Source organism: Nelusetta ayraudi, unplaced genomic scaffold (genome assembly GCF_046127955.1).
Source record: "Nelusetta ayraudi isolate G7.1 ecotype Tasmania unplaced genomic scaffold, CSIRO-AGI_Nayr_v1 ptg000020l, whole genome shotgun sequence".
Lineage (NCBI taxonomy): Eukaryota > Metazoa > Chordata > Actinopteri > Tetraodontiformes > Monacanthidae > Nelusetta > Nelusetta ayraudi.
The window spans coordinates 2,189,337-2,215,513 of NW_027466070.1; the positions used below are offsets into that span (position 1 = coordinate 2,189,337).

The window sequence follows — 26,177 nt, forward strand, 5'->3', positions numbered from 1 at the left end:
GTCTCATTATGCACGAGGGCAGGCGCTCGGAGCCGTTGCCTTGGGTATTAACAAACTAATGGGCTCATTACTGGGAAAAAATAATAATAATAATAATCAAGGAACTGGGGCTATCTGAGGCACCGGAAGCTCGTTCTCATGTCATTGTAATGAGGAGAAAGGCTGAAAGCCTGCAAGAAGCCGAAGAAGGTATCAGATGGGCGGGTTGGTGGGATGCCCCCCCCCCACCATCACCCAGCCCACATTTTTAAATCCCTTCATCATTGTGTTCTAATGCTAATCTGTGTCCCTATCCTGTCAGAGATCTTGACCCAAAATGAGAAAATCCCCTTAGAAAATGGACTATAACTCAATTCTGGAAATAAGCACTTTGTGATATCACAGAAAGGCAGTGGCACCTCGCCCAGGTGTCGGCTAAATCAATCTGCTATTTAGTAGAGATCTGAAGGGTTTCCTGGATAATGAATCTTGCTGTGACGCTCCACTGGCGTCTACGAGGAAAAAGAAGGATGATAGTGGGAAGAATTCTGGTGCCTTTAAAGCGCTCAAGACATCAGTAGAATAAGGCAGCAACAATATCGTCGCCCTGTTAAAATAATGGCCTAAATCATTTTTTTTTTTTTTTTGCTTAAATCATCTGTTGATAATGCTGGCCATCTCTTTTTGTCTTTTCCCAAAAACCTGAAAAAAAAAAATGACTTGGACCATTACTTTAATAGGGTGATGATTTGTAATAATAGTGGGGTTTACGTTTGCTGTTGGATTAAGATAGAGCAATGTTATTTTTCTTTAATAAATGAATACTATATTCTGTACTATTATTCTGCAATAGAATGACTCCTGTCAGGAGGGTGCTGATGTTGGTGAGTGGTGAGACGCTGCCTCACAGTGAGGTAGGTTCTTTGGAGGTGTTGCTACAGTCCAATATGAGGCCAGCTGATGGTGCTGTCACTGTGGCAGAGGTTCCCTTCCCCCTCCCCTCATGAGGCCATTAAACATGAAAACAATTCTAAGGTAGAAAAACAACATGGTGCCTCATTATTGCAGCAAACTTCAAAGTATTCTTTCCCCTCTCTCGTCAGTCCCAGTGGGTTTAAATCCAGCCTGCCAGCCAGCCAGCCAGCCAGCCAGCCGACATCCATTCACAGCTGTCATTGAACAGCTGGCTGTGAATGTCTTAAGGAGGCAGCACAATTCCTCGCCAACGACTCACCGCCTCACGCAGAGCGTCAGTCAGAGCTGCACCAGTCCTGTCCTGTCAGGAGTAAATAATGAACGCACGTCACGAAACACACTTCGTACACAGACACAGGCAGGCTGAAGGTTTTTATACTGAAAAGTATTTTAATAGCATAAAATTTGGTACAAAGAAGTAATGAAACATTTTTTTTTTTTTGAACATTTCACAATTAAGTCAGGAATCCACAGGTTTCACAGTAGTGCTTTAACATGCACACGATGAAGCGATTCAGATCTACATGAGAAACTCAGCAGGCTTATTTTTCAGTGTCAAACCGAATAGAAAGAATTTAAGAAATTGGAGGATTTAAAAGCTTGATAGAAACATTTACCAGGATTTTTTTTTAAAAAAAAAAGGCACGGCGATACATGTATAGTGTGTCAGCGGTTGAGCTCAAGTGAGTGAGTTTAAGGCTGGAAAAGGTCGCAGAAGGTCAGCTGTGTTTTGGACACAGACAGTGCTGGGTAAAGAGGCTCGGCAAACACCTGCCTGTAGGAATGCATCAGGACCAGACTGCCCTCTGGTGTCACGCTGAAGAACGACAGGACGCCCTCCTCGAAGTCGAGGAACACGCCCACCGTCTGCAGGCTGCCGGCTGGCGCCAGCGCCACGGCCTCCGCCGCCTTGTTGTGCAGCACCTCCACCCGCCTCCTGTCGCACGCCACGCACCACGAGAACGAGTTGCAGCCCAGCCGCGAGCCGTCCCGCTGGCCCTTCCTCTCGATCTGGGCCTCACACACCCCCACCTTCCAGCGGCCCTCGTCCACGCACACCCTCACCTCCCAGTAGTGGCAGCCGCCCCACAGGGAGCCAGCGGCCAGCGCCTGCGGGAAGCAGCTAAAGCGCGCCTGGTGCTCGCCGTAGGACTGCTGCGCCTCGCTGTAGCTCGCCGTCCGGTTGTTATCAGACAGCTGTAGCTTGGGGTGGGCCGTGTCTTCGTCCAGCGTGGGGATGCAGCCGTCTGCACAGGGGGAGGGAGAGAGAGAGAGAGAGAGAGAGAGAGAGAGAGAGAGAGAGAGAGAGAAAGAGAGAAAGAGACTTTTTAAGAGTTTCCAGGAGAACTTTGATTGAAAAACGTCACCTTTGAGCCGTCGGAAGGCTCACAGTGCTCCAGTTTAATTAGCTGTGATTCATCAGTGATGGGAATGAAAACAGGTGATTGCAGGAGGGAGGGGTGGGCCTCACAGTGCAGTCTGTAGAAGTTTCTGTCTTTGCCCGGCACGGTGATAACCACAGAGTCCAGGCGTTTCTCCGTCCACTCCTGCAAACACTTGAGCTTGGCCTCGTTCACCTCCTGCGGGGCCTCCAGCTGGTCCAGGTAGCTTCCCGTGTTGGCAGCCCTGGTGAGGGAGAACAGAGCACACAGGCAGACAATATATGTTTCTATATTCCTACAGGACCCTTGAAGGTATATAGACGGATAAAAGCAGATCTTCGGGGAACGAAAAAGGGGGCAGAAGTGAAGTAACTCAAACAGATGGACCACTTTCTAAATCCCATGGCTTTATCTCATGTATCTGTCTGGTAAAGAGGTGAGGGGAAGGCCTTGGAAAACAGAGGCACAGCTTGGAAAGTCAATCAACTGAGGAACACCTTGCAGAAGTGAAATCTTAATGACCTAGGAAACCCAGTGGCAAAAGAAGAACAGTGTTTGCTGACTTACAGGTGTGAAGTCTTGCTGTATTCCTGCAATGCCAGAGTGAGAACAAACAGGTTAAGTTGTGCCCTTGCGTTCGCCTCGCGCCTTAAAACTCACTTCTCTTCTGACGTGACACGTACCACGATGAAGGCCTGGTCCTGTATGCTTTTGTCGCCCTTGGCGTCGGCCAGGCCCTCCAGGACGTGGAGGCCCTGCTGGATGGACTTCAGGGAGCCCCGGAGGTGGCCCAGCTTCTCCCCCAGGCTGCCCAGCACCTTGCTCTCCTCGTTGGACACGCACTGAAGAGCCGTTTGCTCCTCCTCGTCCAGAGCCTCCCGGATGACCGAGTACTGCTGCTGCACGGCAGCGCGGGCCTCCCGCAGGACCACCTGGACAGACGGTAGAAATCAGCACAGTGACTAAACATGGCCAGCAGTTCACTGTCCACTGGATGCTGCAGCTTTCTGGCTACATTTCAAAAGTTTGTATTACATGGTTGTACAAAGCTCCGCTGTGTGACCCTCAGTGACCTCTTTTTCTATCCACGCACACAGATTAGCCTTTGTATCAATAGGGAGAAATAAAACGTGGGTTGCAACTTGCTAGTCATAGTTTTGTGATTCTCTTACATTGACGCTCTCTTTCTTCTGAGTGAGTTCCATCAGCCTGTTGTTCACTTGCTCTTCAGCCTCCTGCAGCTTCTTGATGTCCTCTACCAGGCTGCCCTGAGGGTGAAAGAAAAGAACAACTTATCAGTCAGAATCCCGTCGCTTTAAACTAGAGTAAAGGCGGCACAATTTACCAAATTCTAAAATTGTGTTCATCCCTGACTACACTGGAGCAGCTTCATGTGATTAATTGTCCAGAAAACCTCCATGGTTCTCAGGAAAGCAGCAGTTAGCCTCTCTGTCTTTTAGCCTTACAGCTGAAGTTGATGCCGTGTGGGACCTCCCACACAGCAGTCCTGACTAGAGGTGCTGTCACAAACCGAAGAGGTATCAGTGCTCTTTGTGACATTACAAAGAACTGACACACACTGAAAAGTGAAGCCAGCAACATAAATAAAGGATAAATATTTAGCGTGAAATTTTTTGGTATGAAAAAAGTCTCTGCCTACCCTCAGCTCCTTCTCCGCCTCCCTGATGCTGATGCAGAGGTGGCCACGGTGCGAGCCGATCACCGTGCACACGGTGCACACGCACTCTCCACACTGCCGACAGTATATGCGGTTGATCTCATGGTGCTCCTGGCACCTCCAGCTGGAGATGTCCTCCACGGGGGGGACCAGAGTGTGACTCTTGAAGACGGGGGAGTCCAGGTGAGGACGCAGGTGCTCCGTGCACATGGACGCTCCGCACACCAGGCACGTCTTGACGGCCAACTGACAGCCGATTCTCGGGCAGTAGTGGCAGGGCACGGGGCCAGAATTTTTTACCTCCGCTCTGGGAGGGAAGCCAACGCGATGTGGGGATCCTGAAGTAGTTGGAACATTCTTATTGGACATCGGCGGTGATTTGTTAGCAAGGGGCACCGGAGACTTATCTTTACGGGGAGTCGTGGCTGCTGGGAAGGAATTGGAAGAGGCAGGTGAGGCAGGTTTGGCCGGAGATGCATTTGTTCCAGTGATTTGTGCGTTCCTCTTGGGCGTCCCAACAGCAGGAGCATCACATAAATCAACTTCATCACAGATGTCGTCTACGAGGAAAATGTCGGAAGCAGTAGGTGTGGCCTCAGTCACAGCTGCTGTTGTGCCGTCCGAGGTACAATCGGAGGGTTTTCCATCGCCACGGTCACACTGCGTCGAGTTTTGGTCTTCTCCTCCTTGTCCTCCTTCTCCTCCCTGGGGCTTATCCACACTCGTCGACTGCGCAGGTGCATCAGCAGTGGATCCTGACACTGATGTGCTGGGGATTTCCTGATCATTCACCTCCCCCCAACGGGTTGCAGCAACTGATCGCTTTGGCTCAGGTTGTTCTACCACAGGGGTGCTGGCTTTTCTCTTCCCCAGATGTTTGCTGGTGAGCGAAGGCCTCCTCAGTGATGGGTCAAGTGTGTTTTGATCGTTATTACTGGCAGTGGCTTTAGGAGAAAGTGAAACCAAAGAAATTCAGTTGCACGTTATCACATGATGATTTTTTTTCCCAACCAAAGGCCGAAGCATAAAAAGATCTTATCAATATTATAATATAATCTTTAATGGGGAAGAATAACTTGAAGGAGTGAAAATTCTAAAAGCCTCAGACTCCAGACTCTAAACGTAAAACTTCCATTAAAAAAATAGCACGTAAATAAACAAAAAATGAGACAATATAAACAGCTCCTCGAAGTTCACAACAAAAATACAATAAACACAAGAATAACGAGTTCGCTAAGGATATGTTAGCATATCAAGCTAGCAATAGCTGGCGTAAACCGTATAAAGTCCGCTTGTTGAAGTAAGCCAACTAACGAGCGTGGATATGTCAGGTGGTCACGGATACACCAATGAAATCGCTTTAAACAAGTGCGTAGACTGCCACTGCTGCGTACCGTCGCTAGCAGTCCCATCACTCTACCAGGAGACAAAACGTCAAGCCGGGGGCTGTTGTCACGCTTACCTGCGGCGCTGCGAGACGACGGCGCAGAACGTTTGTTGGCGGGAGGCCGGTGGCCTATCAGGCTGCTGTCGAAGGGCAGAGTGTGGTAGAAGGTTTTACACTTCCACTTCGGACAGTGGTACGGCCCGTTCGGGTTGACGCTCCACAGGTCTCCGATGCATCGCTGGCAGAAGCTGTGGTTGCACTTGAGGGTGACCGGGTTCCCGGTCTGCTCGTCGCACAGCGAGCACCGGGCCAGTGTACTCTGCGGCGCTCCCATGTTGTTGTGGTCGCCTTCGGTTCTTCCTGTTTGCGCGACAACGCGCATCAAGGGGCGGGACCAGAGTGTTTGAATCCTGCGCATCAGGGGCGGGGCCAGCGTGTTTGAATCCTACGCTCTCTCGCCAGTAGCGTCAAAGCGCTAGCGTGTGCGTTAAAGGGACAGTCGTTCATTTATTGCAACACGTTAATAATAATAGATGAATATGGGAAATATCGTTATTATACCAAAACACAATATAAAAACAAGTCTAACTTTCACTCCTTCCCCTGTAGTTTCTGTCCACATCGACAGTCATTTCTTTGTGGCGGTCTAAACATGTGACCTGGACGAAGAAAGCCAAGTCTCGAGTCGAAGTGAAACAATTAAGCTTTTATAATCTTTAAACAAGGGGGGGGGGGTTGTCAAATACACACACGCTTTGAGATTAGAATACACAATGTGAGCTGTGCACCTAGAATTTGGACTAAAGGAAGTATATTAGTGCGAGTAAATGAAATGGACGTGAAGTATTAAACTTGTAAACAACATTCCATTCCAACTTCTAACGACACGTTCATACCCAAACTGTGTGATTCATATGATTTTAAGTTAGATGCAAGTCACAAGTCAAGCTATAATAATTAATATGATTAAACACCACAATAAATAAAAAAAAACAAACACACCAGACTTATACAGTGAAAACCTTTATTAAGTGTTCATATATTTTTCTTTAAATGAATCTCTTAAATTATTTCTAAGTTAAAGATTGCTAAGTGTTTGGTATTGATAGAATATTTATTTACACAGGAACCTATTGTACAGGTGAGTCTGGGACAGGCCTCTGTCATCTTACCCCTGCTGGGAGTTCACTCCTCAGACTCCACCAGTCGCTACCCTCACGACCTCCAGCACCATCGTGATGTCACCCTGTGCGTCCCAACAGAACAAAGCAAAAAAGACAAAGACGGACAGCTCTAGCTAGGCGACGGGACAACTGCGGTGTGTTGCTTCTCCTGCCTGACAAACACACTCATGCATGCACTCAGGCTTCTGCACGCACGCACACAAACCAAAGACCTCCCAGAGAACCCACACACACTGGCACTCGCCCACAGAGTAACACAGCAGCTAGGAGTCCTGCAGCGGCACGCAGTCCGAATAGCGCCGATCACAGTGTCGATATCACAGACTAAAAAAAAATTCTAAATTTCTCCTGGAACTTAAGCGCGGTGCAAAGTTAGCAAGCAGGGCCTTGAATGGGTTTCAGTAAAGTACCTTGCAACATTTGTCATTTTCTCTTTACACGGTGGTAATACATGTCACCTCCTTCAGGATGAATCTTATAAAACAGTCTATGATTCATTTTTTTTTCATCTTTTTTTTTTGTGTGGTAAATAAAATAGAACAACTGAGGGCAGTACAGGCAAACAAAAAAGCAAAAATAAAAACCAGAGGAACTAAAGTTTTATATTTCTGGTTGCCAAAAAACCCCACAGATGGAACACAATAGATATACAGTACGTAGACCCGCTGCCATGTGGCAGCAAGCCGTCTTCTTCTTTTCACAAACAAAAACGGAACACGCGCACACACACACACACACACATTCGGACGGCGGAACACACACACACACACGGCTAAAAGTGATAACATGGGTTAATACTTGTAATTACAGAGCTCGTCGTCGTTTGGAGTTTTGTTTAGTTTGTGCATGATGTTGTGTGAGTGAGGGTTTATGTTTGTGTGAGTGTGTGTGTGTGTATGTGTGTGTGTGTGTGTAAATGTGTATGTGCTCGTACTGCAGGTGTGACAATGGCAACCCAGTGGCTCGGCAGTTCAGGAAGGTCGTGGGTGAAGTCCACACACTCCTCGCTGACAGTCTCTGCCTCCGCCGTGATCGATGGCGCGCCACGGCGAGCGACGCCTCCTCGGAGACGCCGCGCGGCCGTCCCCCGTCCGACGGTGCGAGGGGGCAGGAAGGAAGGAAGCGGTATGGATGGGCTGGATGGGTAGATTACACTGGAGTGGCGGGGGGTGAAAGGTTTGGCAGGTAGACGTGACAGGCTGGCGGGCTCCTCAGCGCTCCTCCTCTCCTCCACAGACCCCCCGTGGATCGCCTCCCTCCCTCCCTCCCTCTCTCCCCCCCCCCTCTCCCTCTTCTGAGCCGAGCCGGCGTTGAGAGACTGGCAACACACACACACAGACACACACACACACACACACACACACACAAAAAATGTTTTAGTTGACATAACTTGAATGTTACGGTTCTGTATTCATTTCACAATAGCTGCGTTTCCATTTGTTTTTTGCAAAATAAAAGAGATATTTTCTAAAATTTTGCGATTTGCAGGTGCTTCCATTGAATGGTGTGAAGCGCATAAGCCGTAATTCTTGCAAAATCTCGCCTCGCTCGCGGGACAGAATTCTCAAAGAATTACGTTTGCTTTTGTTTGCTTACATTTCTTTGCTGTCAAGAATGGTGGTTATATTTTTCTCTTGGAAAAAACATTCCGTCTCCTCCTCTAACAGAAACGCAGCTGATGACTGATTATTCCATACATCCAGAATTTTAGAACTAGCCAGAACTTCTTTTTGCATGAATACTGCCACTACTGCAGACTCTTATTACCGAGGACTAAGGATGTAATCCAACAGACAGAAAGAAGTGTGTCATCTCTTTAATGTTATGGAAGAAACTGCTACACAATCTAACTTGCACATTTTGTTTGCACTTACTTGAATATTTTCTTTAGGCGTTGCCTCCCTCTGCAAAACACAAGCATAGGAAAAAGAACATATTAGCGTGGCACATACACACACACACACACACACACACATACACACACACACTCAAGGTCATACTATTAATAGACTCCCAAACACAGGCGTCTGTCAGGGCCGCTGCACTACACACACACAGCAGCAGATGGCAGCAGGGACGAGCTCAGGCAGCAGCAGAAGACTGTGGAGATGTGATGAATAATTCAGCAGCGCTGCGGACGGATCCAGCGTCAGGCTCGGCGGCCCGGATATTTATTGCCTGCTGAAGATGCTGATAATCCTATTTCGCTCCTCCGTGACCAAACATTTGTCATCGTCATGCGGCGTTTGTCGCTTCAAGGTCAGTGTGTTTTGGAGTCGAGAGGCACACGTCTGACTGCGACTACATTACTTTGGAGAGGATTTTTTGATTTTTAAACCCGCCCCCCCTTTTCCCTCAGTCGTCCTCACTCTCTTTTGTTTAATGGCTCGTCTTTTGTGTGTGTGTGTGTGTGGGTGTTTTTTATTTATTTATTTTTCTATTTTTTGAGCACGCCTGTCTGCTCCCATCACTGACCGCAGGGCATCAATGGGCTAATCCCATTTCCTGCAGGGACACGAACCTGCACTCTGGCCGTTTTTCTAGAAAACCACTTACGAAAGGGAGTGGAAAGGGCACGTGCAAAGACATCATCCCAGCACAGCGGGCTGCTTTCATGACTAAATCATCATCGCATTCCTAAAGTGGACGGTGAAATACAGGAGGAGTGGGCGGGTTCTGAGGGTGGAGGATGGGAATCTTCGAGTGCGAAACAGTTGAAAAGTGGCAGCTCTAAATTTAGAGGGGAAGGAAATCAATCAATGCATTTATTTTCCTCAAACAATTTCATAACTTTTCAACTCGTAAAGCAGATCAGCGTCGGCCCCCACAATCAAGAACTGTTTCATCCCAATTTGAGATCTCCTATAGAGGTTCTAAGATAAGGAATTCACTGCCGTCTCATTTTCTTACACTCTCTCAATGTGTTTTTAGAAAACCTGTGAAATGCATGCAGTGTAACTAAGAACTGCATGTCTTGCCTTTACTTTTAACTTTTATTGCACCTTGTTATGTGTGTGTCCATGATCTGTGTTCAACTGGGTTTATCCTGAGGTTACGAATTTGCTGCGTGTGTTTTGTATAATGGTTTGCATCTTCATTTTGCTTTGCCTTGCTTTCGGGAGGTCCTTCTGAGAAGCCTGTCAATGTTTTTTTTGGAGTTCCTAGCACGTCTGCTTTGTATAATTCTAGTCTTGTTTTGTTCGTTTTTTGTGTTTGCTCTTTTTCTTATTTTTTTTATTGTATAAATCTTGACTATGTGCTAAATAAATAAAAGAAAGAAAGAAAGAAAATTAAATATCAGACACTGTTTCTTTCTAATGTTGTTCCGGGCAAAAAGAGCCTTCAAATAAACTTTTTTTCAAAGGATTGCACAGAAAGAAAGTTTGACGTTTGTCGCGTTAGTGCTCGATTAGCTCATAATCGCATTTTCAGGCTTTTAGGATGTTTAATAAGGATTAAAGATGTCTGCGTCTGGCTGCTGCTGAGTGATATTTCGAGTCGAGCGCTTGACTTTCTGCATTATCCTATTACTGTTGTTTTGATAAAGGTCACATTCAAGCAATCAAGGAACAAAGCTTTGGCGTTAAAGGAAGAGCTTACAGTGAGCGATCCTTGCTTTTCATTTGATCAGCTGACGTCATGTCCGATGTCACGCTTCTGCTTGTTTTACAACAGAAAAAAAAATAGCGCTCTGCCGTTTGACTTCTCTGGAAAGTCACTTGTGATTAATGAGGAGTTTCCTCTCAAAGTGAAGCTCAAGAACTCTCATTTACTTTAGTTGAGAGTGCATTTTTTTGCCCAGTTTGTCTGTAATGAAGATAAAAATGCTGTAAGAAGCTAGTCTAAATATTTTCCAACTCTGACTCGTCTAGTAAACTCGCAAGAATGAGAAGAAAAAACATCCTTTACTTCATCGGCTTAGTAAAACAAAATGGCTCTTTATGACATCTCAAAGGGCACCTACGCCTCTCCCAAGTTAGCCGCACAAGCCTGGCGTTGTCTTCATAACTGTACAATTTCCAGCAGAATCTGAGATGACTGAGCTGAAATGACGACTGAAAAGGTCGACCTTCTTCCTTTTGGTCTTCAGCAGATGAATAAAACCTTTCGAACGTGAAAAGAGACAAACCCTCACCCTTGCTCTCGGCCAGCAGCTCTTCTGTCATGAGTCCGTCCTGTCGGTTGCCCAGCACGAAGGCGAGGAAGGAGAGGATGAGGGCGTCCAGGATGCCCATGATGGCCAGGATGTAGGCCCAGCGCATCGAGCAGGCGCCCAGGCTGTACTTATCTGTCTGCTCGCCGCACATCCGCCGCACCTCGTCGCTGTCCCAGCCGTCCGGGTAGATCATGCAGCCCAGCACCAGACACACACCTGGAGGAGAGGACGGGAGATGGAGGGATTTTGTGGATGAAGGAAAGAATAGTGATGCTTTTTTTCCCCCAGTCTCCCCTCCTGAGATTTTGAATTAGTGATGAAATTTTCTCCATCATTTTTTTTTTTTTTTTTTTTTGGAAGGCGTGAAAACGCAGTTTGCCAGTGAAGGCAGCAGCAACACACTCAGGGCAGAGTGATGGTGTTCATTTGATGAATTCCCCTCAGAGGCCACCTGCCACTCCCTCACATTCACACAGTTCAACGCTTGTATCATCCCGGACTCTAATAAATGGAAGCATTAGACTTTAATCGCCTGCTCCTGTTTCAGACGCCTAAATTTGCCTCCTTTCTTTATTTTTATGATCCCCTTTCATCTTTAGTATTGCGAGGGTGAAGGGGGGAAACACACACACACAAACACACACACACACACACACACACACCCTTCTCTGATGTGCTGAACATCACAGGAGGAAAAATAAACCGAAGCTTTAAGTAAAAGCAAAATAAACAACAAAGAACTAAACACAGCCTGGGAGAGCTTTCTGCTCCTCTTCTTCAGAGTCTCAGCCTTTGCTCCGGGGGTTAAAATCTCTCTCATCTTTAATTTGAATGAGGTTCTCATCCGAGGTCGTGTTGCAGCAGAGGGGAAAGAGGCGTGGAGGGGGGAAAAGCAACTAGCTGACTGCACAATAATGGAGAGTGGATGGCACATGAATAATAAAACATAAACGCTTCCATGACCCCAACAGTGCTGGCTGGCGATGATGCCAGACTTTAGATTCCACTTATTACATTACTCCACTTTTATTTTCCACAAAATCTCAACAACCGTGTCAGAGGATATGACTTTTTTTTTTTTTTTTTTTTATTAGCTTGGAAGTGTTTGGTTTTTCGGGGGTGGTCGGTTTTCTCTGCAGGAGCGGCGCACAACGTGCACAAACGCCCCCGTGCTCGCCATCCAGCAGGGGGCAGGCCTCTCTGCAGCGCGCCACGGCGGCACTGCAGCACTTCAACATTTGCTGCAAGACATCAAAGGATGTTAAGAGTTTCCTCTCAGGGGCGCTAAGTGAGCGAGCGAGTGAGAAGGAGGGATTAGACGGCGGTGCGGACAAAATTTGCTTAGTGCTCCTCGCCAGCCGCCACTTCGCGACTTCCTTCCTCGGCCAGTACACAAACAGTACATGGATGTGAAGAGAGAGAGAGAGAGAGAGAGAGAGAGAGAGAGAGAGAGAGAGAGAGAGATTACCTCTACATTCGCTGCACTGACGATGATGTTTTATACAGTGGTATATTTGTTGTCTACTATTGTGGTTGAAGGTCTCACGTTGACCTCTCCTACCAATCACGTCTCTCTCTCTCTCTCTCTCGAAAACCACCCTGCACGTCGACTCTCGGTTGACCCACCAGCCCTCAACTGCTTTCTGTATCACTTTGCACTCTCGGGAGGAAATGCAATGCGCAAGTGTCAAAACAAACCTGGCGCGGCGGCTGCTACCTGCAGCCGGCCTGTCGCATTCCCACATGTTCTCTCAGCCCCCTGGTGGCCTGTTATTTATAACTGTGGATGACTTTTACATCTCGGAACGGAGGCGCGGCGTTCCCTCTGTTTGCTTTTGGAAATCAGGAGGCCGCCCGCGAGCGCTGTGCACAGGTTACTCTCAACGCAGAAAGAGGAGCAAGGAGAGGCAGAAAACGTTATCTACGCGCGCCCCCCCCCCCCCCCCCCCATCTCTCCGCCACGTGACACACTTACAATTGAGGTAAAAAAAAAAAAAAAAAAAAAAAAAGAAAGAAAAAGAAGGAGAATAACAAGGAGCTTTGTCAGACGCTCCTGGATACCCTCAGCTCCGCTCAGCACCGTCATGAATATTGCATGGAGCTTTGGAGCAAAAAGCAAAGAGACATGCGCGGCTCGCGGTTGCAGCAGGTTGGAGAAGAGACGGAGGCCGGAGCTGCAGGTGGAGGAGGAGGAGGAGGAGGAGGAGGAGGAGGAGGAGGAGGAATAGAAGGAGGGAGGAATATCTGTCACAGTCGCTCCACTGTTGAAGACTGCCTGTGCGGATGAACGTCTCGTTGGCAGGGGAGGAGGGGGGGGGGGGCACCGGCGAGGGTTAGACCAACAGAGGGCGCCACATATGCCTCCCCCCCATCTGTTTCCCCACAAACGGGCTGAACCACCCTCCTGCGCTGCTCCAATCAACTAATCCAGAACATGCGCGAGGCGACGGAGCGGAGCGTGCCCGGCCCTGCGCCCACTTACATAATGAGGGGGGAGGAGCTGCAAAACGCAGCGCCTTACATCACTCCAGCGGCACGACGGCATGTCGGCGCTTTGCCACGATGTTTAGCTACTGTCACGGTGGAATCAAAGATATTAAGGGCTTCTGGAGATTTTGTAGTTTCTTTTTTCCCTGAATAATTTATTTTGTCTGCGTCCCGATGTTTCTGGGTATCAGCGACTCTGGGAAAAGGAAGCCAGCCTTAAGCCGGACGGGTCAGTGAGTTCATAATGAGAGTATCATCCTGGTAGACTCTAAACTCCTCTAAAATATTTCTTGGAATGTGAAAAGTAGACAAATGCGATTTATTACACATATATAAAAAAATAAAATAAAATAAAATAAGAACTCTGCAGATGCAGAAAACCACATATTTAGCCCTCTGTTTACAGCTTCCTCTTAAAAGTGATGCTTTGTTGGGCCTTCAACATGTTTGCAAGTCTCAGAGGGCAGAGTCAACAACTGGCTGGGGGTGTAGTCAGTCACCACCAGGAGATGTATCAGTGCCCTTTGTGACATCACACAAAGGACTGTTTCCAAGAACGTTAGAGCGCACACTTTCTAAAAAAGATGAGCAAGCAAAAGAACTAAAGGATGGACTCAGACTGAAGATTAACATAGGAATATTAGCATACGGATCACTTTACATAATAAGGGACCACGCGCGTGAAATATTGCGTTATTAATAATTCCTCTTTCAAGCCATGTGTGAACAAAGCAGCACAAGATCATAAGTGAATCCAATGAAGATGGAGACTGGGGGAAATCTAATAAAGTGTACAATATATATTGCATGTGTCTTAAGGCAGCAGTCTCATGTCTGCATGTGTACATTTCTTTATGGAGAAGTCACTCTTTCCATCACACTGCACAATAAATACAGTGCACCGTATAAAATACAATTCTGCACCGTTGTGCAAAACACTGCAAGGAAAAAATGGAATGTAAAAAAAAACGGACCGCTTTTCCTGCACGATTCAGACTTAGTCAGTTTGCAGACATTCAACGAGACTAATGCACTGTGCCACAGTCCATTACTTGGAAGCTATTAAGACACACTGAACAGATAAATCTAGAAAACTTTCACAAAATTCCTCGTATTGCAAAAGCAACACAGAGGAGTTTTTATAAGCAGCAGCAGCAGCAGCAGCGCCTCATTATCCCTCGCTGTGTTTCTCTCCTCACTACTGCACCTCTCCATCGGCTCACCCTGCGCGGAGCACGAATTCAGTAATGAACTGCAGCGCTCTGCGTTCTGGCGGCCATCGCGGCACACCTGGCGGACAGAGCGCAGCTGTCGGCTGGAAGGTGAGGCGAGATATTAACAGACCAGACGTAGAGCCGAACCTTTAGCCCGTCAGCCAGGCCCTGGTCCCTGCAGAGAAGGAGGAGCAGGAGGAGGAGGAGGCAAGGGTGGAGATGATTGGCGTCCTGGTCAAAAGTTTAAAAAAAAAAGAGCCTCCATCATTAACACCAGCCACCAGATGTCTGAGGCCTGCAGGATTTATTCCTTCTCTCTCTCACTCGCACACACTAGAACAACACAGTCCCGCATGCGGTCGTGCAAGTGGAAAGAAGTGAAAGAAGTGTGTTGGTGAACTGTGTTCTTATATAAGAGACCATATAGGTTGAGGTGTGAACACTGCTGCAGGGAAGTGGGGGGAGGGTGACTGCAGGCCAGAGCGGCTCGGCTGCTCGGCACGTAGTTCACTGACTTATCTTCCAAAAGAGGCCATGAAATCCCATTGTTGTTATTAAAGAGGTTTGGAAAAAAAAAAAAAACACAATCCCGTTGCCTCTCATAATCCCATCCATCATTTGAAAGATGGTGGCAATGGTGTCAAAGCAGCACTTTGATTGGATTCTGGATTAGACAAACACACGTAAATCACGCTCTCCACACTAGCTCCCGACCAGACGTCCAGGCTTTAATCCACTTCCATCTGGCCGGAGCGGAAAGAAGGGAGCGCGTCCTTATTTGTGAAACAACGAGTGTAACGTGGCGGCAGCCGTGAAAAGCAGAAGTTGAAACTGCTGCAGCCCATTTGTTGGATTCCGCTTTCATCCTCGTCTCATTTAAAGGGCCGTGACAAGCTAATTTAGGCAGGCACGGTTCCACTAAAAAAAACTCACCAACCAAGGAGAGGCAAGTGTGCCCTGCCTTGTGTAGGACGTTTACTGCACGCAGAAAGATCCAGCAATGCATTTTGCAGACACGCAGCAAAAACAGTCCCTTTTCAGCTGAATGGACCAGTAGGCTTGAAATGGAAATCAGCACAAGCGCATTGGGATCCACTCAGTGTTTATCCCAGTGGTGCTGCATGAATATGCATCGGCAAGTTTGCTTTCATGGTAACGTCCCCGCCAGTCAGAAGGTGGCCTGCAAACGTCGCTGGAATTCGCTCCACTCCCGCGTCCCTCCCTTTTCCCCGGTTTTCCCCCTCCCCTCCCCTCCCCTCCCCTCCCCTCGGCCGAGAGCCGCTCGGTGAGATGGCCGGGCCGAGGCGAGAAGTGACACTAACGGACGGTAATGACGTTACGCACGACCAGACGTCGAGCAGCTTGTGCTTTGTGCTCCCCATTGGTCAGTAATGTGATCTGCCGGCCCCTCGAGGCCAGTTCTGTCCCCGCTGCCGCTGCCTGGTGTCTGGGGCTGCTCAGCTCTAGGGTAGCTTGGCCACGGCGCTCCGGACAGGAAGTGATGGAGGGTTTGACGACTGGAGAAAAACAACAACGTCACGATGGCCTCCGAACATTTGGTTCTCCAACAGCTTGTGGTCAAACTGTAAGTTAAACTGGCCACTGTGTCGCAAAGCAGTGAACAACCGCTTTAAGCTGCCGTCAAAATCCCAGAAGAAGGCCCGGGGTTTGTGTGGCTGTTTTATGGCAGGGTGCTTGTTCCAAAATTGGACGGCAATTTCACATTTGAAGGAATTGAATAAATAAATGAATAAATAAATAAATGGCAGGACAGAAGGCCTTCCTCTGTGGAGGACGCTGTACTCACTTTACTCCCGCACAGTTTTGGCGGGACTTCACTCTAACACCCCAGCGTTTCGCGGCTAATTATACCCCTTGCGTAAAAATCGGAAGCCTCAAGCTGTAGCAGAGTGGCTAAACCAGCGCTAGCAAAAATCTGACCGGTCCGCTTCACTGTGAAGGTCTGGAATTTTATTGTTGAATCGGCTTCCAAGATTTTCCGACAGATAATCTGGTAAAGTGTTTCCTAGTTCTACTAAATCCCAAGATTAACTTTAAATCTCTGCAGAAACAGAAACAAAGTGTTTTTCAGATACCTAAGTGGAGATTATTGTCAAAAAAGGGGCAAAACAAATCTCTTTCCTTTGCGTGTCCCAGTGGCATTGCTACACACCTAGCTCTCCATGAGTTAGGACACTGCTCTGGCTGTGGGGAAAGATGAAAAACAACAGGATGCAGATGTTGTGTAGAGCATCTGAGGCGGGGAACAGTCAGGACACACAAGGAAAGCAAATAAAAAAGAAACCGACTATAACGGAAGAAATATTAAAAATGTTGAGGGTTTTTTTTGGTGTTACTGACTCAGAGAGAAAAAGCTCTAAACTGCCGACTGAACAGAGTTTGAATTAAAAAATAAATAAATAAATAACAAAACACCATCAGGTTAGACATTAAATGCAGTACTTTCTGGGATAGGCGATGATTATCTGCCACAGTCTAAGAGGATTTCAGCTCATCATTTTAGCCCGTCCTCGTGCTCTGATCCTTGATTCATCATGTTGGAGTCTCTGTCGGCTTGCCAGTACTTTCTGGCTTCTCTTTCACTGGCTGGGCTCCGTGTTGGAATCCTGGCTCCTTATTGCATTTGTCCCACTTAATGCCAGCGAGATAGAGAGAGAGAGAGAGCTATAGAAAAAAAAAAAAAAAAATCACAATTTTCCTCTTGATTACCCTTCTGAACATAACTTAGTACTGCATATATGTATATAAATGTATCTTCAGAGCAAATTCCATCTGCGATTTGCTTTTTTTCTGTTTAAACGGTGAAAATCCTCAACGAGGCTAATTAATCTAATCTCTCCTGTCGCCGGCCAGGCTCTAATGCGTTGTGGGCCGCATTAACGCCATAAAACACAGTGACAATGCACTGCAATAACTGCACGCAGATAAACGGGGCTATTATGAGTTTGTGATTCATATAGTGGGGACAGGGAGGAGTGTGAAAATGTGTCACTGCTCCAGTCTGTGTCACCGGCCAGCTCGACACAGTCGCAGGATAAATAACACAAAGGCAAATGTAAATGCAATAGATGATATTCAACGGTGTTACTTGTGTTGATCTAACTGCTTCTTTAGTTTTTTTGGAGCAATACGAAAACCCTCTCCCTTCTATTATTGGCACCAGGCTGGGCCCAGATTTAAAAACAAGACTTAAAAAAACAACACTAAGAAATCTTTCCAAAGTGTCAAATTTACAGCGGAAAGTGGAGCAGCAGAAACTTTTAAAACCTGACTCCATCTGTCTGCCCTGGAAGACGCGCAACACGCGTCTCTGAGATGAGCTGTCTGCCTTCCAAATCTATTTCTGCCTCAGTGGCTGGCAAAACTCTGGCGCTCGCGGCAGGGGAAGCGAGGAGCTCCCAGGCATCCTCTCAATCCCGCTCTGTCAACATCCTCAGCAATTTTCTGCATAACGAGCGCACGGTGCCCACAGCGCACCTACCTCCTGGTTCAATTCAGAAGGACTCGAAAGATATGAGGAGAGGCTCATCTCAGCCAATCAACAAGCCCGCGCCTTGCCAGGGGGGAAAAATGTCTTCTTGAAAAAGTCACCAAACCTCGAGTAATAATGCAAATATGCGTCCACGATACAGAAAGTAGCAGAGCTACGGGATGAAGAGAGCGCTGGGGCTTTTAAAAAGACATTCAAATTTAATGACAAAGGAGATCTTTAGGAATGTTATTAGACAGCAGCTACACATCTATCTATCTATCTATCTATCCATCCATCCATCCATCCATCCATCCATCCATCCATCCATCCATCACCTAAATCTGCTTTTTCAAGCAGTGCGTGCTCTGAATGTTAATGTCTTTAGCTACCAGGTAATGTACATTTTTTAACATGCATTCATCATTTTTTTTTAATTCATTTTAAATGTATCTTACTTACATCATTTTATAGTGCTTTTTTATATTTTTATCTGATCTAATTCATCTGATGGCACTTCCTCAGTTCCACTTTTTATTCAGTTCCAATTTTGATTTAGTCCAATTTTTATTGTATGCGTATGTGTGTGTGTGTGTGGGGGCGCGTATGGGTGTTTTTGCGCAGATGTGCAGTGTGTTTATGTGCGTGTGTATGTTCATGTCTATTTTTCTGGGTGTGGGGATACAGGCCTGTTGCTTTTATTGTGTGAAGCACTTTGTGTTATTCTGCTTGTATGAAAAGTGCTACATAAATAATGTCTGATTGATTGATTGATTGATTGATTGATTGATTGATTGGCCTCAGATAATGCGTGGGGGGGTGTCATCAATGTGCAAGGGGAAAAAAAACAACAAAACATGGAGTGACTGCACTCAAACGACGGTGAACACAGGGGGGTTGGGCGCAGTGAGACGCGTGGCTCTCTAATGAACGCAGTGTGTCCAGGTTGAATGAGGTGGATGTGGAAGTTGGAAGCGGAGGCCAGGCGTTAATAGAGGAGGGGCAACGCACAGAGGGCCCGGAGGGAACCGGGCCGGGCTGATGGAGGGATGATGTAACAGCCTGCACGGCCGCGCAGGGGGAAAGATTGGCAAGGGCAGCGGGGATGAACAGAGACCTCTGGACGCGGTGTGAAAACACTGACTCGCACCAGCAGTTCAGGCATGATGGAGCCAAACAACCTGAGCCCAGGCTGGAGCGCTGTCAGCTGACTCACAGCCTGGAATCCAAGTGACTGGGGAGGACGGACGGAAGGACGGACGGAGGGAGGCTGCAGCAGAGGACAAACGATGATGATGATGATAATGATGATGATTTAGAAAAAGAGATTTTATAATCACCCCCTCAAGCCACCACCACTTTGTTCTGAGGAGCCAGACTGACTCATTTGCACAAAAAAAAATAGCGGAGGAAAAAAACTCAGTGTACTTTTGATTTGCAAATATCCACATATATTTTTCAACACCATTGTAAAAGTAATTCAGAATGAAAATCTACTGAATTAGAGATTTCAGAATGAGATTTCTCCTTCCTAACGTGTCAAAAGGTCACAGAAAGCATAATTCTTCGCTGAAAGTTAAAATTCAGCCTTTCATCCTGAGGCTACAAACAGAAGGCTGGCATGCAGCTTCTCTGGAGATCTCACAAGTGTTTTCTTTCGTCCCAATAAATTAATGGGGGGCCTCTGACGCCTCTCTCTGCCTCTACACACGCCACAAATGAGCAGGTGCGCAAGTCACCCCTGTTTTGTCAGGAGGTCGTCGCGCCCTTGCTGTCCCGTCTCGTCTCTCCCTCCCTGGAATAAATGAGCGGCCCTTCCCTTCCTCTCCACACCTTCACCGGCCTCAGCCACGCCACTTCTGACATGACAGGGATTCATTTTGGCAAATCCATCGTCCGCAACACGCACACGCACACGCACACACACGGGGGAGTCATGGCGAGCACTTGGTTGGCATTTACATGTTGTGCCTCGCAGCGTGACACCCACGCAAGGAGTGAGATTTGGGTGGTTTGATGCAAAAAAACAAAACAACAACCCCAAAAAACGTGAGGGCTTCTCTAATGAGAGCGGCTCGGCTCTTTGAGCAAATGAGCGTTAAAGCAGCAAATGTGTGTTACTCGCGCTGGCGTCTCCGCTGGCATGTAATTACTGAGGAAAATAACACAGTGCATGCAAATCCCATAATATACATGTGTGTCATGTGTGCGCGTGTACCCTTGTGCGTGCCCGTGCGCATGCATCGATCTGCGCCGCCTGCAGGGCCGAGAGCGGCGCGTGTGACGGTTCCCCCGACGCCTCCCGCTGGCTATAATTAGGTGGTTCAACTCGCCTTGTGTCTCTTAATTACAGCGACGGCGGAGCGGGAGCGCGTTCAAACACATCACCTGCGCCGGCGACGTGAGGAGAATGGGGTGCGAGGAGGCTGTCAGCGGCGGTCATGTAACGTCCGACAACTGCATGACTGTGCAACAAGCTGGCCGAACTGGAGCTTCCACGAGGTTTGCGAGGTTTATCAGAATATTTCCTCAATAGAAGAAGAGCAGAGAAGGGCACTAAAGGATTGACTTAGTTCAACACTGCAGCACGCTGTAGACTGACAACCATCAGGAACCTCCATCCTGCAGCCAACTGGCTGGGAAGTGAAGAAATTTAAATTGTCAACAAATTAGTGATGAACCTTCTCTTCCAATTTCAAAGCGCCTAATCTTATGAAACATTTTCTGTATGGGCTCTTTGCTCAGATGCATGTGCGGCACTGGATCTGAGAAACGTTCCATCAAGCAAAAACTCAGCTCTTCTGTTTTCTTCCAGCTTAGGCTTCTCATCTCTGGCTCTCCTCTGTTGTTCCCACGTCTGGCCCGGCAGGTAGCCGACTGGACGTGCTGGTCAGAGACGTGACTCCGGGCACCGAATGTAGCTGCCGCGGCGCAGCGGTCTGGATGCGTCAGACGGTCGGCGATGACAACGGCCAGTCGTACTGTCACAGTTTGCTGCGGCGGCGGAAGTATGACTGACCTGCTGCACTCTCTGTGGACGCATGACCTGCGCTATTACTGGTTTGCAGCATCGTGGAACTGCCCGATGGCAAACTGCTAAAGATTCCAACAGTTGCACGGAAAGAAAAAAAGCTGCACTCTCCATGAACAGTAAACTCGTCCAGTATGTGCAGAAAATAGAAATTGTCTTCTTCTTCATTTTTCTTTTATTACTCTGTTGCATTTCCTGGCCAACTACATCATTATTTTTTTTGTTTTGAATCTAGAAGCAGGTTAAAACAACTAAAATGTAAAACTTTTTCTAATCAAAGATTTAGTGTATTTTAATATGAATGCCTTTTAAGTAAGATTTTTTTTTATTTTTTTTATTTGGCACCGGGGAAGGGACCTTTTCTCAATCATATTGATTTCACATTCACATCCTATGAAGAGCTCATAGAAATAATTTAAAAAGAAGCAGACGAGACAGCAGTTGCTCCCTGCTTTTGTCACAACGGAAAGGAAGCTGATTGGTAATGGACAATTTTATGATTCAAAGTGTTTTTTTTAAATTTTTTTTAATTGGAATTTGGCAAGATGGACTGGAAAGATTAAAAAAGTTCCAATCAGAGCAGGTTTGAGGAAGACGTTTTTGTTTTGAGCAAGAAAGGCTGCGCCCTACCAGTGAAGGAGGATCTACCGCCACCCTTGAATGGACTGTAACTGCAGAGGGACCAATGTATGACACACACGCACGCACACACAGCAAAAGTAACCGAGTCAGCCTTCTAATTCTAACGGAGGCTCAGACAAACGTTTTCATTTGCAGCTTTCCTCTGGAGATCCGCAGCACGTAGTCTGGACAGTCTGCCGAGGGAGAAGTGCGGCTCACGTTACAAATGGCCGCGCTCTTCACCTCGCAGTTTAACTCGCAGTGTTTTGCTCTGTTTCTGAAGCGGGCCTCTCAATGGAGATTATGGAGCGCGAGGGTGAGCAGCGTCCACAGACACACAAACACACACTCAATAATGATGCACCGGGAGAGAAAAGAGACGGCGGCTCGTCTCCGAGCGGCGCTGCTATCTGATTTGTTTTCTGTGTCTGTTGCCTCCAACCAGACTCCCCTTTGTCGTGTCTTATCTCCCACTTCTTTTGCACACCATTAAACGTCTCTGTTCCTTCTTTATCTCCTCCAGCGTCCTCTCTCAGAGCCGTCAGGCAATGGATGTCTGACATTTATATTCTATTCCTCTTGACTTATCTAAACGCAGTTCAATCTTAAGTACACCAGGGCTTGATTTGCTTTTCTTTTTATTCATTTATTCGATGGTTATTTACAACAAAAGGACTGACGAGCCGGATAGATTTTGTGTGCTGTGCAATGGCGAGCACACCCTGTACCAGGAAGGCTGTGGGAAGCAGAGGGTTCTACGTTTGCTGCTCCGCTGCTACTGCTGATACTTAGTTTGTCTAGTTGTACAGATGGTTCTCCTTCGTTTTCAATCAAACAGACACCAGAATTAAATTTGCAAAGAGCAGGCAATTATAGGAGAGTTAATTACGTTTCTTTTAAAGCTTTGGCGATTATCAGCGGAAGCCTTGAGAGATAGAGAAAAGCTCAGGGCTTGGGGAAAGTCTCTGGCCTTCTGTCTGAGGGCTTCAGGGCTTCAGAGAAGAAGGAGAGGACGTCCACCTATATAGCAGAGCTCTGCTCTGTTTGGCCCAGGTGGACACTTTGTAGAGATCTAACGTGTCCCTGTGGGTTGGCCTTCTCTACCTGAGCTTCAAAAAAGAAAAAAAAGAAAACTGGAGAGAATCTTGGCTTTGCGCTACACTGTGAATTTGTTGAGTTTTTATTTTTAGCGTTTATCCACAAACCTTCTGGCCGAAAGGGGGATTCGTGAAAGTGGCTGCGGGAGTGGCTGACAGTATCGCTTAAATCAAATCAAGTGTCTGCGGCCAAGAGCGTGACCTTGGTATTGAGTGTGAGGCTGAAAGTCTTTCAGCGCAGGGAATGCTTAAAATGCAGTCCGGCAATGAGGGAACAGAAAAGATGGGTGAAAGCAAGCTGCATTTGCCAGCCTAGCAGAAATGCTGGATGGCCCAGATTTTAATGCTGAAATCTCACTTGCACAACCTACCTAAAAAAAACAATTTCAATTGGGCTAAAAAAGGTACGTAAAAAATATGCTATAGTATTCCAGAACATACGAGTTGCCTCAACAACAACAAAACCAGGTCGTAACCTCTGCAAGCTGTTCTAAAAAACAAACAAACCCAGAACAACAAAACGACAAACAGGAAGTAGCTGCAAGCCTAGCTAAAGCGACTAGCATGGATACTTCAAAACGAGCAGCCTCTATCATAGTTGGGTAGTATTTTCACATAGAAAGAAGAGCGGAGGACGGCACAGAAAGCTTTTCTCAGTGTAAAACTTGTTTTGCTTTACATCCATGTTTCTTTAGATGAACGCGGTGGCACTTTGCGAGTAGCCACTTGACCTTCCCCTTCTGCAAACTTAGCTACTTCATTAAAAAGCCAGTTAAAGTCTAGTCCACTTGAACGCTCCACCTAATCATCTTCCAGACAAACCTATCAACTGGTTCCTCACCAGATCGATGCGTGACGTCAAACCAAACTGCAACATTTCATCTGCAAGGTTGCAAAGATAAACACGCAGGTGGAATTTGCCTTTTGCGACCACAACGCGAGCAGGCTGTAGACTGTAGGTCCGGCTCCAGATGCCGGTAAACCAGCTGTCCTTGGTTTGGGCAGCTTGAATTTAACCTTCAGCGAAGCGTAATGGAGTTTGACAGTGCAAAGCAGCACAGGCCTGCTCATTAGGGTCCCACTGAGAAACTATATTTATTTATACATTATTTATTTCTGCCATAGCCAGGGTCTCTCCTCTCATTGCTCTCTTTCATCTATCTGCTGCACCACCACAAAGCCCAGCGGTCCACCCCTCCGCCCTCCCCCACCACCCCCTTCCCCCTTCCCCCTTCTCCAGTCTGCCCCTCATTAGCCGGGCTTGTTGCTTTAATGCAGGCTAACATAGCACGCGAGATTTGGTGATGGTCCAAATTAATTCTCCTCCTCCTCCTCCTCCTCTTCCTCCCTCTCATCCTTCACACCCTGCGCCTTGTGAGCTTGTTTGCCAACAGGAAGCTGAGCGGACAGACGAGTGTTTGGCAACGCTCGGACGCCTCTCAGAAGAAGCCGCCTCCCAGTCCGTCGCTCACACTGGCTGACATCAGCCTGCAGTTACGACGACAACATTGCTGCCAGCAGTTGACCCGCTGACGTACGACACGTCCATCATCAAGCTGCACACTCACCTGTTGGCTTCTTACTTATAACAATGCCAACGAAGCTGCATCACCCCCACAACACACAACAGAATCTATCTCGATTCAAACTCAAGCCAATGTGTGCTGTGCAATGTTACCCTGTGCTATAAGAAGGCAGTGGGGGGGGGGGGGCTGTGCAATACATTGGATATGTGTGCATACATGTAAGTGTTTTGTTTTTGTTTGTTTTTTTACAATACAGTTGGGTCTACTTGTATAGTATTGCTGATTAAGGTGTCTAAGGTCAGTCAAATACCAATTCATTCTAATGTACAATTTGCTATTGTGAAGGCCCAAGACAGAACGTAGAGGTCTGCAGTTATCCTCTGAATCAGAACCAGTCCCACATTAGTAGCATGAGTGGGAGCCAATGGGATCATTAACACATTTGCTGACATAAATGAACTGAATGAATACAGGGAGGGGATAGTCAGACAGTATGCAGGTTAACAATTTCAATTCAGTGTTGACTGCTGCACTCCACAAACGATAAGACAGCTGCCTAACCTGGAGCAAAGAGTGCCAAAAAAAAAAAAAAAAAAAAAAGACTTGAAATTATAGCATTAATCATTCATCAGAAATGTAGTATCTATAGTGATATTTGTTGCTGTTTAAATGCAGTCTCAGTGTTTGGATGTTTTACTGGACCACAACTGGATTAAACTGGCGTCAAGAGAAGCTCATTAGATCGTATTTGATATTTCACTTTGCATTCTTTGCAATCATTATAATAAAGGCACCCAGCACCATCATTTACTAGCCTTTTTTTTTTGGGGGGGGGGGGGGGGTGTCAATACTGCCTCCAAACAATGCCGGAGCACCTCTCAAGGTTCCCTTACCTGACGCCGCCTGCATCCAGCCGCAGATCTTGTACACGGTGGAGGTGCTGAGGAGGAAGAAGAGGCTGAAGCAGCCGATGCACGAGACGACCAGCATCATGGACATGCCGATGAAGAAGGAGGCGGCCTTGAAGGCGCTGGATGGGATGTCGGCGAACTCGGTGAAGCTGCCCTGGCAGGCCAGCTCCCTGGAGCGGCCGTCGCCGTCGCCGACGCAGTAGTGGAACAGGCCGAAGTAGCCGGCCTGCGGCGTGTCCATGCCATCGCCGATCCAATAGGGCTGCGAGAAGATGGTCACGTTAACGATGCCGAACAGGATGGTGAAGATGGCCCATAAAAGTCCGATGACGCGGGAGTTGCGCACGTAGTTGGTCTGGTAGAGCTTCGCGGCTTCGGCAGACGGCAGCATGGATGCGGCGGATCCAGGTATCATTCTACGGAACCCCGGAGGCTGGACAGGGACGCTGCGGTCTGAGCGTAACCGAGCGCCGACTGGAGGCTGTTCTCACGACAACCGCTGCTATTCTCGAATCTCGATTGCTTTTCTTCTTTCTTTCTTTCTTTCTTTTTTTTTTTTTTTCCTTCAGTGAATCATCAGCGGGAGCGAGCGGAGAGCCTTATGGCCGCGAGACGGTGCAACATCTGTCATCGGGCGCGATCAGGTCATGACGTCGCATCGCGAGGAGGAGGAAAAGGAAGCAGCAGCAGCAGCAGCAGCAGCAGAAGAAGAAGAAGAAGAAGAAGAAGCGACGAGTGCAGCAGGAGACTGGAGCCGGGAAACTCTGGGGCAGAGATGAAATGCAAACTCAGTGCAGAAAGCGGCAGCAGCAGCAGCAGCAGCAGCAGCAGCAGCAGCAGCAGCTTCCCTCCCACTGGCTCCGCGTCGCCGTCTCAAGCAGACGACGTGCACATCCCCCAGACGTGTAGCGATGCCCTTGGAAAACGTCGTCAAACGCACGCGCGCGCGCACACACAAACACAAACACACATACAAAGCAAAAAATAACGCAACGTGCGATTTAGACACCACAAATCCCATCAAATTAATGTTGCGCAACCTACTTGAATGAATCCTAG

The 26,177-nt window shown here is 47.5% G+C and overlaps 3 protein-coding genes across 3 annotated transcripts in view; 1 reads left to right on the forward strand and 2 right to left on the reverse strand.

Annotated features, from left to right (window-relative positions):
* The window catches only part of edc3 (enhancer of mRNA decapping 3 homolog (S. cerevisiae)), a 237,940-nt gene extending 230,996 nt beyond the window's left edge, over nt 1-6,944 (forward strand). Inside the window, exon 7 of the mRNA XM_076027398.1 lies at nt 6,796-6,944. Within this exon, the coding sequence (XP_075883513.1) occupies nt 6,796-6,926 (131 nt within the window). The 3' untranslated portion in view covers nt 6,927-6,944. The remainder of the gene's footprint in view (nt 1-6,795) is intronic.
* Nucleotides 1,319-5,788, reverse strand: LOC142888901 (E3 ubiquitin-protein ligase TRIM21). Its single transcript, XM_076027391.1, has 7 exons — nt 5,477-5,788; nt 3,997-4,958; nt 3,509-3,604; nt 3,020-3,268; nt 2,904-2,926; nt 2,426-2,580; nt 1,319-2,201 (listed from the first exon to the last, which is right to left on the reverse strand). Exons 1-7 carry the CDS (start codon nt 5,781-5,783, stop codon nt 1,648-1,650), a joined length of 2,346 nt encoding a protein of 781 aa, XP_075883506.1. The 5' UTR covers nt 5,784-5,788; the 3' UTR covers nt 1,319-1,647.
* LOC142888906 (LHFPL tetraspan subfamily member 3 protein-like) lies at nt 6,674-25,949 on the reverse strand. The gene is made up of 4 exons (XM_076027399.1): nt 25,101-25,949; nt 10,721-10,957; nt 8,460-8,489; nt 6,674-7,903 (listed from the first exon to the last, which is right to left on the reverse strand). The coding sequence occupies exons 1-3, from the start codon at nt 25,531-25,533 to the stop codon at nt 8,473-8,475; spliced, it is 687 nt and encodes a 228-aa protein (XP_075883514.1). The 5' UTR covers nt 25,534-25,949; the 3' UTR covers nt 6,674-7,903; nt 8,460-8,472.
* Between the last annotated feature and the right edge of the window lie 228 nt (nt 25,950-26,177).

Coding starts and splice junctions, on each gene's coding strand:
- LOC142888901 (XM_076027391.1), bottom strand. CDS start 5,783: ATGCGCGTTGTCGCGCAAACAGGAAGAACCGAAGGCGACCACAACAAC. Junction 4,959..5,476: donor GTCGTCTCGCAGCGCCGCAG/GTAAGCGTGACA, acceptor TTTCTCCTAAAG/CCACTGCCAGTAATAACGAT. Junction 2,927..3,019: donor AGGACCAGGCCTTCATCGTG/GTACGTGTCACG, acceptor CTGGCATTGCAG/GAATACAGCAAGACTTCACA.
- LOC142888906 (XM_076027399.1), bottom strand. CDS start 25,533: ATGATACCTGGATCCGCCGCATCCATGCTGCCGTCTGCCGAAGCCGCG. Junction 10,958..25,100: donor CTGGATGCAGGCGGCGTCAG/GTAAGGGAACCT, acceptor CCTCTCCTCCAG/GTGTGTGTCTGGTGCTGGGC.